The following is a 15,040-nucleotide window of genomic DNA, read 5'->3' on the forward strand; positions in this document are numbered from 1 at the left end:
GGTTCCGGCCAAGACAGGGTTATTTTTTGCAGTAGCCAGGAGGGGGCACAGCTAGGACCCGGGAGGTTTACCTTTTGTGCCTCCAATTCTCCTCTCCAGCCCGTTGTAGGAGAGAAAGGGGAGGGGGTAGTAAGCGAGCAGTGCTGAGCAGTGCGTGGAGTGGTTTCAGTGGCAACACTAAATTGGAGAATACCATTCCTAAACCACGACACCTATGTACACTCCATTCTAATCCACAGTATTTTTAGATTCAGCACATTCCTTATTGGACTTCAGCAGGCCACTTATGCAATTTGCACCTGCTGAACATGGCAAACCAGTGCTGCTCGGCACTATTTGGGTTCTAATACAGAAATTCTATCCAGTATAAATAAATTAGCTTTGCAGTGTTCTCTACTATAAGCAACAAGGAATTCTGTTCTCTCTAGTCTTACTTTCCAGAACACAAACGGCCCTCGAAAGCCAAGTGATTTTGTGAGGAATCAGACAAGTAATGTTAAGTACCACCCCTTCTCCCCCACCGGATATCAGACAACTCCAGATGTTTGACATCTCTTCATGGGGGGTGGGTGGGAAATGCCTATGCAGCTTTGGCGTTGGCTTCTACTCAATAGGCAAGAGATAACTGCAGGTAAGTAGATAAGCAGCAAAACTGATGTTCAGAGTTGTGAAATAATCTTGCCCTTCCTCCATCCCTCAGGACTATCCTGAATTTGAAACATTTAGTTTATTTTGGATTGGTATTTGACCTTTGGAAATACAGTCTTTTAAAATTTTCCATTACTGAATAACTTTGATTTCAGCATATCGTTTCTCAATTTATGGTGACTTCTAAATGAAGAAATTAATACCAGAAGCATAGCTTGTGGAATAACCATAAATAAAATTGTTGCTAACTTTAGTTTCAATTAATCTAATTAAAAAATACAAGAGAGCTCTAACTTACTTTTATGCTTTGTAAAAGTTGTTTCTTATCTGTTTCAGAAGACAGCTTCCTTTATTTTGCATCCTGAACTTCATTATACTACCAAGATTCAGTTCCTTGTTTAATGTTTTTATTATCTGCATAATCATTTCTACTAAGAGCCTCACTCATTGCCCAGGCAATTCCATTGCCATTCCCAAGGCAAGCAGAACAAGAACACTGACCCTGCCACAAAGAACTTCCAATCTATATGTAAACAAACGGACAGTGAAGTCCAAGGAAACAAAACCACACTGATCAGCATGCCAGGCGTGAAATCAACAAACCACCCATTTGTGCACTGTATTTTTTACAGAGTTCTCTGCAGAATAATGGGACTGCTGTGCAGACTTTTATGATGATCTTGACTCAGTCTTAGGGAGAGGCAAGGAAAGAATTAATACACTCAGCTGAAAAGTGATGTGAGTACTGTAATTGTGTTAGAGCTGGCATCTCGCCAAGGAAATTATGGACTGAAAGCAGTTACAGGTACCAGAGGGCCCTCAAACAAAACCAAGTAACTTCAGCTTCACCCAGCAGAAAAGGGGGAGACCGAGAAGGGATGCAGAGTTTTAACTATTTTTAATCAATATAAAATAATCTGTGTAAAAACAGTCAAAGCCATGCTGCAATTAAATTCTTTCAGAATGCAAAAGATAGCTACAGAGCCATCTTGACAGTTCTTGGATGAAGGCCTGTGGAACTAACAACAGCGTTAGATTCTCAACACCACAAAGGGGATACAATTAAGCCAGTACATACCTCCAACCCCTCCATTCAAGATCCAAGGTCAACCCGAACTGGGGTAAAAGAGCACGCATGCGCACGTGCACACACACACACACACACACACACACACACACACACACACACGGACACACACACACACACACACACGGACACACACAGAGTCTTTTCCACTTGAAGAGTAATATAAGCCCACAGCATGCTGTATTACTCTAGCACAGATGGAAGCCACTGGTACAGATCTCATCAGCTGTCTCAGTAACAGCCACTTAACTTACATGCTTACTATCATGTTTCTATGCCAGAGGACTACTCAGGGCACAATAAGGCAAACCATTGAAATTTAAAACAATAAAAAAGTACTGTTATTTAATTCTTGTTCTATACAACCTCCATATTCTTTCCCAAAACGTGTAAAAATAAGGAGGTAAGGAAATGAGATTTTTCTGAAGTCCACAATGGACAGTTTTGGAAACAAACTTCATGCCTGCCAGCATAACAGTTGCATTTGAAACCAGTTCTCTGTAACAAAGAGAGAATACAGATAATGTAAGCTACGTCAAAACAGCTACAGATCACATTGCATGACTGGCCCGATTCTCTTTTTTCTTTAATGACTTGTGAAATAACAGTGGTAAGAAACAGCACAAAGGCTTTTTCTTAATAAATTTTAATATTAAGACCAATTTGTCTGGATAAAAACACAAAGTTACAAGTACCACACTACTGTAAATTTTCCATGATGCACAGTAGTGCTTGCAATATTTGAGTGATAAGCCCATTTTGGAACTGTTTGTGAAAGGTATGTCAAAGACGGAATCTTGGCATAAGTGAGAATGTATGTTATCAGTGAATTTATTATTGTGAAAATATATTTGTCCCACAATGTACACCACTGTAAATAGTCAAATGCAATATTTATGCACATCAAAAATATATGGGGTGAATATATACTCAATTTGGCATTAAGTAAGCAACAGTGAATGAAAGAAAAATATTTAGGCTATTTTTCTGATTTCATTTCACTGGAAATTTCCTAATAAATCACTCCAAAAGGTAATATTTGTGGTTCAAAACCATCAGTACAACAGTAATTTTGTAAAATAGTATGAATCTGATAGTGACAGCCCAGTCCTCCTGCCACTAGATTCAGATGCATTTGGCTTGTTCTCGCTGCCTTAGAACACGAGTCCAGACACCAAAAAATGAACTACCACCATCACAGCCTGGAGCATATTAGCTCAAAACAATGTTAGATCAGAGATGCAACATCAATAGAAGGAGATGACACTTTCAAAGCACTTGCCGGATTCTCAAGTATTAATTATATACACACATGGTTAAGTACAGAATACTGAAGAAGAGTGTACTGAACAGCAATTAAAATGTTCCATTGATGTTCTCCTTACTGTAATGGATATTCACATTTCCCACATTGGTCTAGGAAAGATACTGCAATCTAAGCATGTGATTTGATGCTACTTAAAGCTTTGTGATACTGTTATGTATTTTCTTTATCTACATAAGCCCCCCCAAACATTACTGCAAAAGAACTCTATCTACATATAGAAATAACACAGACTTGATTTGGTGGCTCTTGTTTGACTGTGCTCTTGCAAAGATATCTGCTAACTCTTCCTTGCCTGCTTAATAGCATATGTATTTCCCTGCCCCTCAGGAAATAAATGGTACATGATAAATCACTTCCTTCAATATTATTCCCATAAAAATTCACAGTGACCAATTCTGAGAGAATTTTTTTTGGTTGGGTTTGTTTTTTTTTAAAGTAATTGTGCAATATAAAATTCATACTACAATTTTCAACTTTGGTAACTTACAGAAAAAAGATTTCAAGCTCTTTAACTAAGGACCAGGTCAGGATGTTGCTTACACTATGCTCCTTGTGCTGTGCAAGCACATCAGTTAATGTTCATCCCTTTTCTTGAGGTCCTGAAAAATTCTATTATTGATAAGAAATTGGCTACAATTTAAGTTGTGAACCTATCTAATTTTCCTTGATACCTTTAAATGCTTCCAACACCTAGACTTAGTAAATTTTTATTTACTGTTTCAATTCACAAAATCCTGATCCCAAAGCCAACACCCACCCCTTCAACCAAACAGAAAAATCCAGCTGAGCCTTAACAAGTACATCTGAATTCTCAGAAGAGGAAATATTTTCTTGATTTAACAGCAACTGTACAATATTACAAACTCTGACACATGAAAAACAATCAGGCAATAGAAAAATGTACAACAGCTTTGGTGTTATACAAAATAATAAAAAAGACTGGACAGCAAGATACATAGTTCATTATGTTCTCACCACAGCCACTTCATTGCTGACTGTAAGACAGTTATTTACTTTTGATATTCTCTGTGGCCTTTCCACTCATGAAAAATCATACTGTATTACTACAATAGGATCTGTTATGAACACCATAAAGTAAGCTCCAAATTTTATAAAAACATCTTGCCTCTTCGCACTATTGCTTTGTGGCACATTGTCAACAGAACAGCAGTCCAAAATAAAGTGACAACTAGATTTAATAAATTAATATACTTTTTAAAGATGTACAATGCACATTCTTTTTAATCCAAGGTTTTAGGGTGTCAGGATACTTCTATTTACACATATACAGATCTCAGACAGCATTTATAACATCAGAAAATGCAGATAAGGAACAAAGCCTTAACTGCTATCTGGATGCTGCTAACAGAAGCCAAAACACTGCCGAGAGTATTATTGGGAGAGATATCCAAAGATGAGAAGAGTCTATGAAAAAAGGACATGTAAAGGCAAAGGGAAGGTCAAGATGTTTAATATGACCATCTATTCTTGTGAAGATTGAGGTGGAGTTGTTGATGTGCCTGGTTTACCAGACTTCCGTTCATAATTCACAAGTCGTTGTCCAACAAGGTACCTGGGATTACAGGAAAAACAGTGAGGAATTAACACGAATTAACAGCATTTTGTAACACAATCCACTCTATTTCCTTTTCTGCAGAAGCAGCTTTCTCATTTCAGTAAACATTACTCTATAAGCAATACCTCCCCCTCCTTAATGGACTTTAACCACCCTCATCTTTTTTCTCAACATTCAGGCACCTTGTAATGGAATACAGGCATTACAGGTTTGTATTTACAGGCCTAACTTTGGTAGTCATACAATTCAGACATATACAAACTGCATGAAGATATGAAATATAAGGAGTGTGTTTGCAGTATTTATATACCCAGGCCCTTTGCTGGATACTTTTGAGAGCATCTTTGCAGTGTCTGTTTGAGTGTTTGAGTTCTTTCACTTGAACATCTGGAAAAACAACTCTGATATAAAACAAAATGAAAGGGCTAATGAGGTTCTTCTAAGTTCAAAAAAGAATCTGTGACAATGCAGAACATGCGCTCAGTAAAGCTAAGCAAGGCTCAGCTCCTGGTTGAAAAAAAGTAAATATTGCAAAGAAAGAACTTTTGCTACAGCTTTATCTTTCTTTAAAGGGAAAGAAAATATCCTAATGCTACTCCATGTCAAGCTTAAGGGGTGCGAGATTCCTTTATTTAAATTCTGTTTCTACATTATACCATCTCATCAGCTCAGCAGTTTTTGTACTTTTTACATTGTTCCTTACTTCTGTAGGTCATTGATTCACACTCCTACTTTTTGCCACCTAAATTCCTCTCCATGCTTCATATTTACTTGCTGGTTCTACATGTAGAAGAGCCATACGCACCTATGAATTCTTCCCCTAAAACTTATCATTTCCTTTAGAAACTTTTTCACCATCTCTCCTTTTGTCACGGAACCATAAACAACAACCATCATATATTTTTTGTACATTCTAGAATTTCATAAAAACTTGTATATGCTTTTAGAATTTGTTATATGAAAGATTTAATTAAGTGTATTTCTAAACCACAAATCTCTACTGACTGGCATGACTATATTTGCTTACTTCCTGTTGTACAAACTCGTTGTCTGAGTAATACAGACTAATAATTACTGAAAAAAAAATCAAAAAACCATACAATGTTTGGTAAGGACAAACTCTATCAAATCAACTGAACATTCTTTAACAGGTTAATTTGACTAATGAGTACGAAAAACAGTTATGCAGAAAAGGTTGAAGAAATGGTTTTATAAGAAGCAGATTGTGACATGATTTTACTTCCAGGTGTATCATAATCATAACATTCACTAGTTCTTCAAGACTACACAGCAGGAGACAAACAAGCAATCAGCTTCATTTGTGGTAAAACGCATTCATGTTAGACATGGAGGAGTGTCTTCCATTTATAAAGACAGTCTATTCCTGTGTTTGTCTACCTGAACCATAAATAAAACATTTGCCAAGAACAGTTTAGGTCTGTCTCAACGGGCCATTTGTCTAGAAAACTTCCTAAAATCCCTTTACGTCACAAGTATCTACAATACCTGAATTCAATCTGAAGTTATCACAATTTAAAGTGGAAAAATTAAAAACCCCACACTTTATACTCACTTGTCATTTTTAATATGTTCATAAAGGCGCTTGAACTGGCGGACTTGGAAGGATAGAATTCCCATCAAAACCACCACCATAAGCAGGAAAGGGTAAATCCGTCGCTGGACTAGGTTTTGCATTTCAGCGGTAACCCCTACAAAACAAGACAAAACCCTTACATGATCTAACATTGCTGAAGCAACTCACATATTTTTGCTTTTCTACCTGCTTCTAGACTTTTTGTTATACTGTAACTTCAGTAGAACGGCCGTGAAATAAATTACACGTCCATTTATCCCACTGTTCCAACATGACAGCTGCTGTTCTTTTTAATCTGAAGCACTGAAGTGGAAAGTTTTCCATTAGCACAGTGAAAATCCACAGTTAAAAACAAAAGGGCTTATAAGTTCTTTTGCTTATTGACTTCTGTATACCTCGTATCAGAAAAAAGTTGCAATAGAAGTCAAGTGAGAGATCGGAGAATAAAATGGGACTTCTTCAACATATTGTTAACATCAAAACTAACTACCAAAAGACAACTGTTGATGGAAAAGCTCAGACAGGAGAGTCTTAAAAAAAAACATCTCTATGTTTAAAATTTACATTTTATTCTAATACTATCAAAATCTCAAAACAAACCCAGTATTTTCACCTGTTCTAAGCTTTGTTTAGAATCTGACAAGTCAGAAAAAGATGGCCTCAGCTCAGTATAGCTCCCAGAGAGACTAAAATTAAAGGTTGTCCAAAGAAGAAATGAATTAATTATTCCTTTCTCAAGCCAGCTAGATACCTATATTTTTGCTGTTAGATATTATTCAGTCCCATACTCCTGGTGTAGCTAGTCAGAATAATGTATTGCATTTCTCAAAAAAATGCCACACTTTAAGACGACACAGCAATCCTTTAGCATTTACATTTGTTGGCAGAATAGAGGGGGGTTTTTGGTGAGGTTTGTTTGTTTGTTTGTTTGCTTGCTTGTTTGGGTTTTTTCAAATAACGTAGAGCTTGGAGTGTTATTTCCACAAATATATTTACACTGCTATAAACCATCAGACGATAAACAGGTATTCTGAATGTATACCTACCTAGTAAAGGTACAACACCAGAAGCTATGATGTACGGCACACACAGCGAGAGTAACAGAACAGAGATTACGGGTGCTGCCAGTTTACGGATGATGAAGTGTAAGTCGATGTTACGAATCCCGTTTGCGTATACCTAAAAAGGAACAAGTTAGAAGTAGAAGGGATCAATCGTGAAAGCCTTGCTTTGCACTTACACTAATAATCAAAAGGTTTTGCACAATTCTCCTTATGAAAGGACATGGGCGTTCCCAACTTGAAGAAAGCAGTGATGGCCACAGTTAAACAAGGAAAAGCTCTCTGCCAATCTGCATCGTGAGTGTTCCAGGAAATCATTTAAACAGTGCCCAAGAGACTAACTTAATCAGGAATAGTGTTGTGATTCAGTTGCAGGAATGCAAGAAACCAGTTGAAAGATCATTTATTAGAGCTATAGACAGCGTTTTTGTGGGTGACCTGGGATCACTTTGTGCTGTTAACTTTGTACTGGAAGAGAATCCTGTGTACACCAACAGAATTAATCTATTAAATTTGGTAACAGGCAGAAAATAGGAACTTATTTTGTATTTTGGTGGGGCAGACTAGAGCCTCTGCATGTAGTCTGTGCCTGAAGAAAGGGCCTGCACAATTGCTAAGTTTCTCCAGTTACTACCAGAAACTAAGGTCAAAATGTAACTAGATTAAGCACAGCAAAAGACTAGTTTTGAATGGCTACCACCTACAGCCAGACTATGGCCTCTGTCTCACATCCTGGATGAAACCATTTGTGAGGATGGCTCAGAAGAGTGACTGATGGCCCATGGAGAGCATTTGAAATGGAAGGAAGAGCCATGATATGCATCAAAAGGTACTCTCAGAACTAAGACTACATTTCTGCAGTGTGACAGCTAAAGTAATTTAATAACTGAGACTATGTGCTAGACTTACTCAAAGAGGCACCTTGTGTACAGAGGTTGGGACATGCACCATAGCCATCACATACTGTGCAGGGATGAAAAGTTACCTTCTGGCAAACAACTGAGATACTTCACTAAGATGACAAGCACAGAACTTAAAGATTATAATCAAGAAAAAAAATACTTCTGCCACAGAAAAGAACAGGCCATGCAACTTGGAACTGCTCACAGGAACTGTTCCATCTTGCTTAATAACCAAAGGGGAATGGGAATAGTGTCTTTCATCTGTACTAATCTGTGAATGGGGTAATACCTATAGCTCCAGAGAAGGCAAAATTCTCTGTTCTTGAGACGTGGATGTAAATAATGTTCAGGATTTGGACACACTGACTTCATCTAAAAATGTAATCATGTTTCTTTCTCACTTTAATAGAAATCTGATAAAAATGCATATAGGTATATGCAGCTTTTCTTGATTTCAGCTTTCTGAGGTTTGCTTTTATTTTTAAGTGTACCTTAATGGATTAGGCTATACAATTTAAAAGGTTTCTACAAGACTAAATGAATTTTACTTAATTACTCCATTACTACAAAAGTAATTCTGTTTTCTGATACACACATTCAAAAAACATTGAAAATGTATTATACAGAAAAATTCACATGGACAGATTTTCCCTACCTGTTCAATAACAGTTTTCAGCCACCACTGAGGACCCATCAGCGTTATGGCAGCAATTATTTTGGCATGCAGAACTCCAAGAGCCCAGTCCTAATTTTGTAAAAATGGACTGTTAGCATTAACATATCTTTAAAAAGCTAGACAACCAAAAGCTTTTCAAGCATCTTGTTAATCTTACTTATAAATGAAAATATAATTACTTTTCTATTTACATAGGACATTGCTTAAAAAGGGTGACATCATCTGCAAACTCCTATGGAAAACAGGATGTTCTCAAGCTTAACTGACGTCTGTCAAATTAGCTCCCTGGTACGAGGAAAATCAGTACTACTATTAAACCAAAAGCAAATACAAAACAAAAGCATTACACTTACATAAAGCAACAGACTATCATTCTGGTACAGAATAGTTAACACTGGTAACATTTACCTAGAAGGATGTTATTTTGATTCCTCTAAAAAAAGAATAGAAACAAGATGCAAAGATGTTCACCCACTTCAGGAAAGGAGTTTTTTCCATTCTTTTAAATTTTAGTCATTCACAAAACCCTCTCTGATGTGAGAAAAGCTAAACAAAGCAAGGCAACACTCTTCATGAGAAAACATCATACTACTTAGAAGAAAATTTATGTTTTAACATAAACTGCAATTATTATGGCATGGAATTAAAAGAACATAATATAACTACTGGCTTCTACTAAACTTTACATCATGAGTCAATCCTTTCTGGATTACAGATATGTGTAAGATTTTCAATAAGAGCCACCAAAAATAGAATGCAAAATATAGGCTGAAAAGGTATAATAAACAGCTACAGAACTGGTAAGACTTAAGTTATCATAGACTAATCATCCTTTTCATAAACTGCTAAGGAAATACGTTTTCTTTAACCAATTATTTAAAGAGGGCTTTTGTTCACATCTATTTTCAAAAATTTAAAAAATTGTTACAAAAAAAAGTCAGTATTAAAGTTGATTCATGTTTACTTAAAGCTGTAACCTTTGTATAACTTTGTGCTCTTTTGTGAAAAATGGAAATTATTCTCAATTTCAATAGCTTCTTGTTAATTTACAACAAGTCTCAAATTCCTCTAATCCATTATTTTGAGGAAGCTCTGCCACATGAAAATAAAATTTTTCAGTATACTGTATTTAAAACTTCTAAAGAACTAACATGCAAAACTCAAGAATTTTTAGAATATCTAGCATAGCAAATTCTTTCCAAAACCACTTAGAAATCAAGATCATTTATCACTGCAATTATATGATGTCCTGATTTATTAGTCATCTACTCAGATACCTCAAAAATATACTTGTATTTTAAAATAATGGAATAATTAAATTAGCAGTCAAATTCTTCTCTGTATTATGGCTTTCAAACATTTGGATATCGAAAGTAAACAAAAGCTTGCCTGTGGGCAGCTTACAAAGTCACTATTCCTGAACACTTCCTTGTTACTTAGTAAATGCATTCTAAATATCTTGAGTTATGGTTCCCTCAGTTGGGTGTCTGAGTTATGAGTTCTTTCATAATTCAGCCTATGTGATGGAAGCATTCATCACTCAGTCCTGTCTTCTGGATTGAAGAAAAAGAAATTTGCACTGCCTGTGAGACTTGACTGAAGAATAACAAAACATGACTACCTCAAAATCTTGTATTAACGATTTGACATCTCAACCCAAAACCAGCATGACCCTAAAGCACATAAAAATTCCATTTATAGTGGGCATCATTACTGAATTAAAGCCTTGTAAGGAAAAAATGATCAGCTGAACCTCCTGCTGCATAACTGTATGCAGAAAGCTACCCAGAAAGATCAGACAGAGTATGTGCATACATACATACAGTTATACTAACTTCCTACATAACTTTACAATGATGCTACTGGACAAAGTGTCTAGCTGGCCACTGAAATGCAAAGATCCTCTGATGTCATCTCACAACAGTTTAGCTTTTCATACTCTGAATTCCTCACCATATCCTTTTGGTTCAAATAATCCTCATATCCAGACTTGGCTGCCTTTTCTCTGCCACACAGAAACATATTTATAGAAAATGCTCTGAGGCACCGAATCAACATGAAACAAGAACGCTCATAACTCCTTACATCAAGAGCAGCAAAGGAATGGGAGCAACTGACCTGCCAAGGATAGAAGAGAGGTGTTTGATCCAAAGGAACTCTCAAAGGTGCAACGATGACCAGTTCAAAGAGAAGTCCAAGCAAAAGTGGAACCACACCAGCTAGCAGTATAGCCACTATTAATGTCTTCATTATCTAAAAAGCCCCAAGACATTTAATTAATATATTTACCAGAGGATTCTTTGTTTAAGCTTAAAATGTAACTTAAGCTACATGAACACATAGCTCTGGCAGAAAAACCCCAAACTTACGCAGACCTAGAAATAATTTTTATTACATATGTAGTTTTGCAATGTAATTTTTCAAGATTGGGTCCTATTCCATACCCCCTCCAAAAAAAACCCACAAACATGACTGTGCCTACTAGTGTCCATATAACTCTAAACCATAAAATAACCTTTGACTGTTATCAGTAGGGAATACCACCCAATGGCACTTCATCGTATCACGTATTCTAGTATGTTGGAAAATTGGAGAATAATTTTTCCAAAACTGGTGTTTCTTTTCTCCAGAGAAAACCAAACATTAAAAATTCAGTCATTATGGAATATTTGACTTAAAAATGATAAACGCAGAACACCATGCTTGAATCTTTCTTTATTCTAGAATTCTCTTACTTTACATGCATCATATAAAACTAATCTGACTTAATTAGCATGATAAGGAGAAGGGACAAAGAACAAGTAAAGCACTATAGTTTGGCTCTGAATTTTCTTAAAGAAGCTTAAGATTTCCTAAATCAAAATGATGGATATTTGGGAAACGTGGTATAGTACATGAAATACACACTTACACTGCTCTTCTGTCTGTAATAGTTCAATAAGCACATAAACATATCCATAACAAGAGATCATTCATGCTATGAATGTTTAAACTAACTATACTTCGCTTAGGCAAAAAATGCACAATAGAAATCCTCAAAATCAAAACCAAGATAATAATTTGGGGTATAAATTTTCTTTCATGGTGAGAATCAGAACTCCTCCTAATAACAGATATTTTCTTTAAAAATATTAAGTTGAACAACATAAGATTTGACAAATGATGATCTTTCTGAAAATATGCATCAAGCTACTTTGTAGAGACATGTTCATCATCATCTATCAGCTTTACTAGTTTTTTTTCCATTTGATAATGTCATATTACTAAACAAATAATAGTTAAGCTTCGAGGTATATGTGAACATGTAAATGTCTCTGAGAACGCATAACATTTGGAATAATATAATGCCACATATTCCCTTTTAAAGGAAAACAGAAAAATATACACATATATATAAACATATATACACACACACTTATTTACACTGATTGCTTAACATCGTGCTAAATGGCTTCCAAAACTAGTTAGCCTATGCAACAGGAAGGGAAGCTGCAAAAGCTTTGAAATCGTCTGAAAAGGAAAATGCAGTGAACATTATAGAGTAAAATTTGTAAGCAAAAATGAAAAAACAAGTTTCATTACCTACTTTTTGAATCACTCAGTAGAAATTTTTCTTGAGACTCACCATGAGAGACCATTCCTTGACCTTCTGAAAAATCACTCTCCGACCTTGTGGCATCCAGGCAACCAGTACTGTCACGGCTCGGATAGTTAGCCAACAGACATAAAGACCACAAGCAGCTGTGTACAGTTCATGGATTTTGGCAGTCCCCGTCCAAAATGACATTAACCATCGGCCAGCAAACACTGAAAACATAAGCACTGTTAAATAGAGTAATGCTTTCTGATGTATTAGGGAAGGATGCCTATTAAAAAACATTTATTAAATTTATTGTTAAATATGAATGCACAAATATTGTTCATCATAAAACAGTATTTTAGTACTATACCCATAATGCAGAAATGTGTGAAGCACTATGTAAATAGTTTCAGAAATTGTGCCAAATACATATGTAGAAATTTTTTCCCCCTAAAATTTCGTTATGACAGCAATGTGACCCAAACTACAGCAAAACAAATCATTGAATACAGCACTATTCAGAGCCTAAACACTAATCTTCAGAACTGCAAAGGCACTAGTGCATAAGCTTGAACTTAAATTGTATGAGCTATATTTGGATTATTTCACTGCCTCACATAATTTTTTAAGACTCATTGATGAGGCTTCTGAAGCTTTATGACAAAAATGGGAGACTCATTTGCTACTATTCATTTCTTAATAGTGTCTCCATTTACCAGTATTTCAGAGGAATTATTTTATGTACTACTATTAAAACAATCACAAAATTTGTAACTCTGATCTCAATACATTATTGACTTTAGGATCATTAATACAAGGAGGTATAAATCACATGGTATTACAGCAGCCAGGTTATAAAACTCAAATGAGTTTACACGTCTTATCGTTTTGATTTGATTAAAGTACTTATTCATACATTTTTAAAGTGATATACATGCCACTTCCCAAAATCTCCTAGTGACCTGTCAAGGTCAGAATATCTGAAGCTGGAAGGGACCCATAAGGATCATCAAGTCCAACTCCTTGCAGGACTCAATAATGACACCTTCAGAATATTTAAGCAAAGAAATTAGAAGACCTGGTAACAAATGACATATTTTCCTTCTCTAAACAGTAAAGCAGGTGCAAGAGTTTAAATTCCTTTTTTCTCTCAATACTAATGAGATTGTCTCAGCACTTGAAGCTATGTTGTTAAAGGAAAATTATTCTACAACAAAACAATGGGAATGGCAATCTCTGTCATTTAAATACAAGTACTATCACTCTCATTTAGGTTTTTAGATTATTAGAACTTGATGATGTACCATTAAAAATGAGACGATTTTCCACGTTTTCTCCTTTTAACTTTAAACAATGGTTTCAAAACATCTGCCACTGCTGAGCACAGCAACATGCAGAGTTGCTTTTAATCACAGTTTTACAGTAATAGACTCACCTGGTAAGGTAAGGCAGATAAGACTAGCAATCAGTAATGTTATGCACATGAAAACAATCAAAAGAAATATCTGAAAGAGGGAAAAAATAAAAAGGAGAAAAAGTTTATAAGAAAGTTACTTAACCAAAGCAAAAAAAATCCACATAAAAGATACATCATCCTAGAAAGGCAGCTGAACTAAAATATTCAAATACCAGCTAATATTTACTGTACAAATAAATCAGCAGTGAGAAACCTACCCACAGTACATGCAGAGCACCTACAGTGTTGTGCATTTCTTTCTAAGAGTTTGCATCTGCTGTCCCAAGAGTAAAAATTAACATTTGAATCCAGAATGACTGAAGTTCTCCATTAGATTACATTAAAAAAAAATCATCTCCTCATTTCTGCACTGACCAGCACAACTCTCAATTAATCCTGAAAGGTTTCTAGTTCTGTATGCCAGATGAGCAAGACAGTGGTTTTCTGTGAAAAATCTTGCTGAGAAAGTTCTTCCAGATGTCCTCAGGTTTATGTGACCAGAAGATGACAGTGAAGCTGGTCACTCTTTAGTCAGGTTTACATCTTATCGGAGAATTATCATGTACTTGACTTCTTTAAATATGTCTCAAGCACCATGTGCTATGCGGCTCTGCTTCATTAATCATCAAAGACACACAAAAAGCAAGCCTACTTGGGAAAGCTAACACCTTATCTTAACAGACAACTGAGAGAAAGTTAAATCTGTAACATATATTTTCCTTGATAGGACTTCTGGGTATAAAGGAAGGAAATTTCAGAAGCACTACCACAGTGTCACGCTGTTAGCCATTGCTTCCATTCTCACAGTAAGCAAGCTGTGTTGGAAGTTCATATTTGATTAATTCAGAGTTCTGATAACAACAAAATAATTATCTAGTTTGACCTGTATATTATTCTAGAAATTTAAGTATTTGCCAACAACATTTCCTTTCTAATTTTAGGGATTTAGAACTTTTAAGTACTATAACACTTCTATGTTTAATATAGATGCAAATGAAACAGAAATTCTCCATTTAATTTCTTAATAAAGCCAAAGAGTTTAAAATACACTTCAGCTACAAGACCAAAGTATGCCCCCTTAAAAACCATGCCTTGTTAGAGGCATTCCCGAACTACCTGTTTGATGGGGGCTT

The 15,040-nt window shown here is 35.7% G+C and overlaps 1 protein-coding gene across 8 annotated transcripts in view; it reads right to left on the minus strand.

Annotated features, from left to right (window-relative positions):
- Positions 1–2,550: 2,550 nt before the first annotated feature.
- Positions 2,551–15,040, minus strand: part of MARCHF6 (membrane associated ring-CH-type finger 6) — a 45,857-nt gene continuing 33,367 nt past the window's right edge. For 6 of the 8 annotated variants that reach the window (XM_039385163.1, XM_039385162.1, XM_039385166.1 and 3 more), the window contains exons 20-26: positions 13,887–13,956; positions 12,497–12,693; positions 10,990–11,124; positions 8,851–8,940; positions 7,279–7,411; positions 6,212–6,347; positions 2,551–4,635 (exon numbers count right to left, since the gene is read on the minus strand). In XM_039385163.1, coding sequence (XP_039241097.1) covers positions 4,545–4,635; positions 6,212–6,347; positions 7,279–7,411; positions 8,851–8,940; positions 10,990–11,124; positions 12,497–12,693; positions 13,887–13,956 — 852 coding nt within the window. In that variant the 3' untranslated portion in view covers positions 2,551–4,544. The remainder of the gene's footprint in view (positions 4,636–6,211; positions 6,348–7,278; positions 7,412–8,850; positions 8,941–10,989; positions 11,125–12,496; positions 12,694–13,886; positions 13,957–15,040) is intronic. The other 2 variants (XM_027724245.2, XM_027724244.2) reach the window with 1 other exon arrangement.

This window comes from Pipra filicauda, unplaced genomic scaffold (assembly GCF_003945595.2).
Source record: "Pipra filicauda isolate LSUMZ 115617 unplaced genomic scaffold, ASM394559v2 scaffold39_size4671491_pilon, whole genome shotgun sequence".
Classification (NCBI taxonomy): Eukaryota; Metazoa; Chordata; class Aves; order Passeriformes; family Pipridae; genus Pipra; species Pipra filicauda.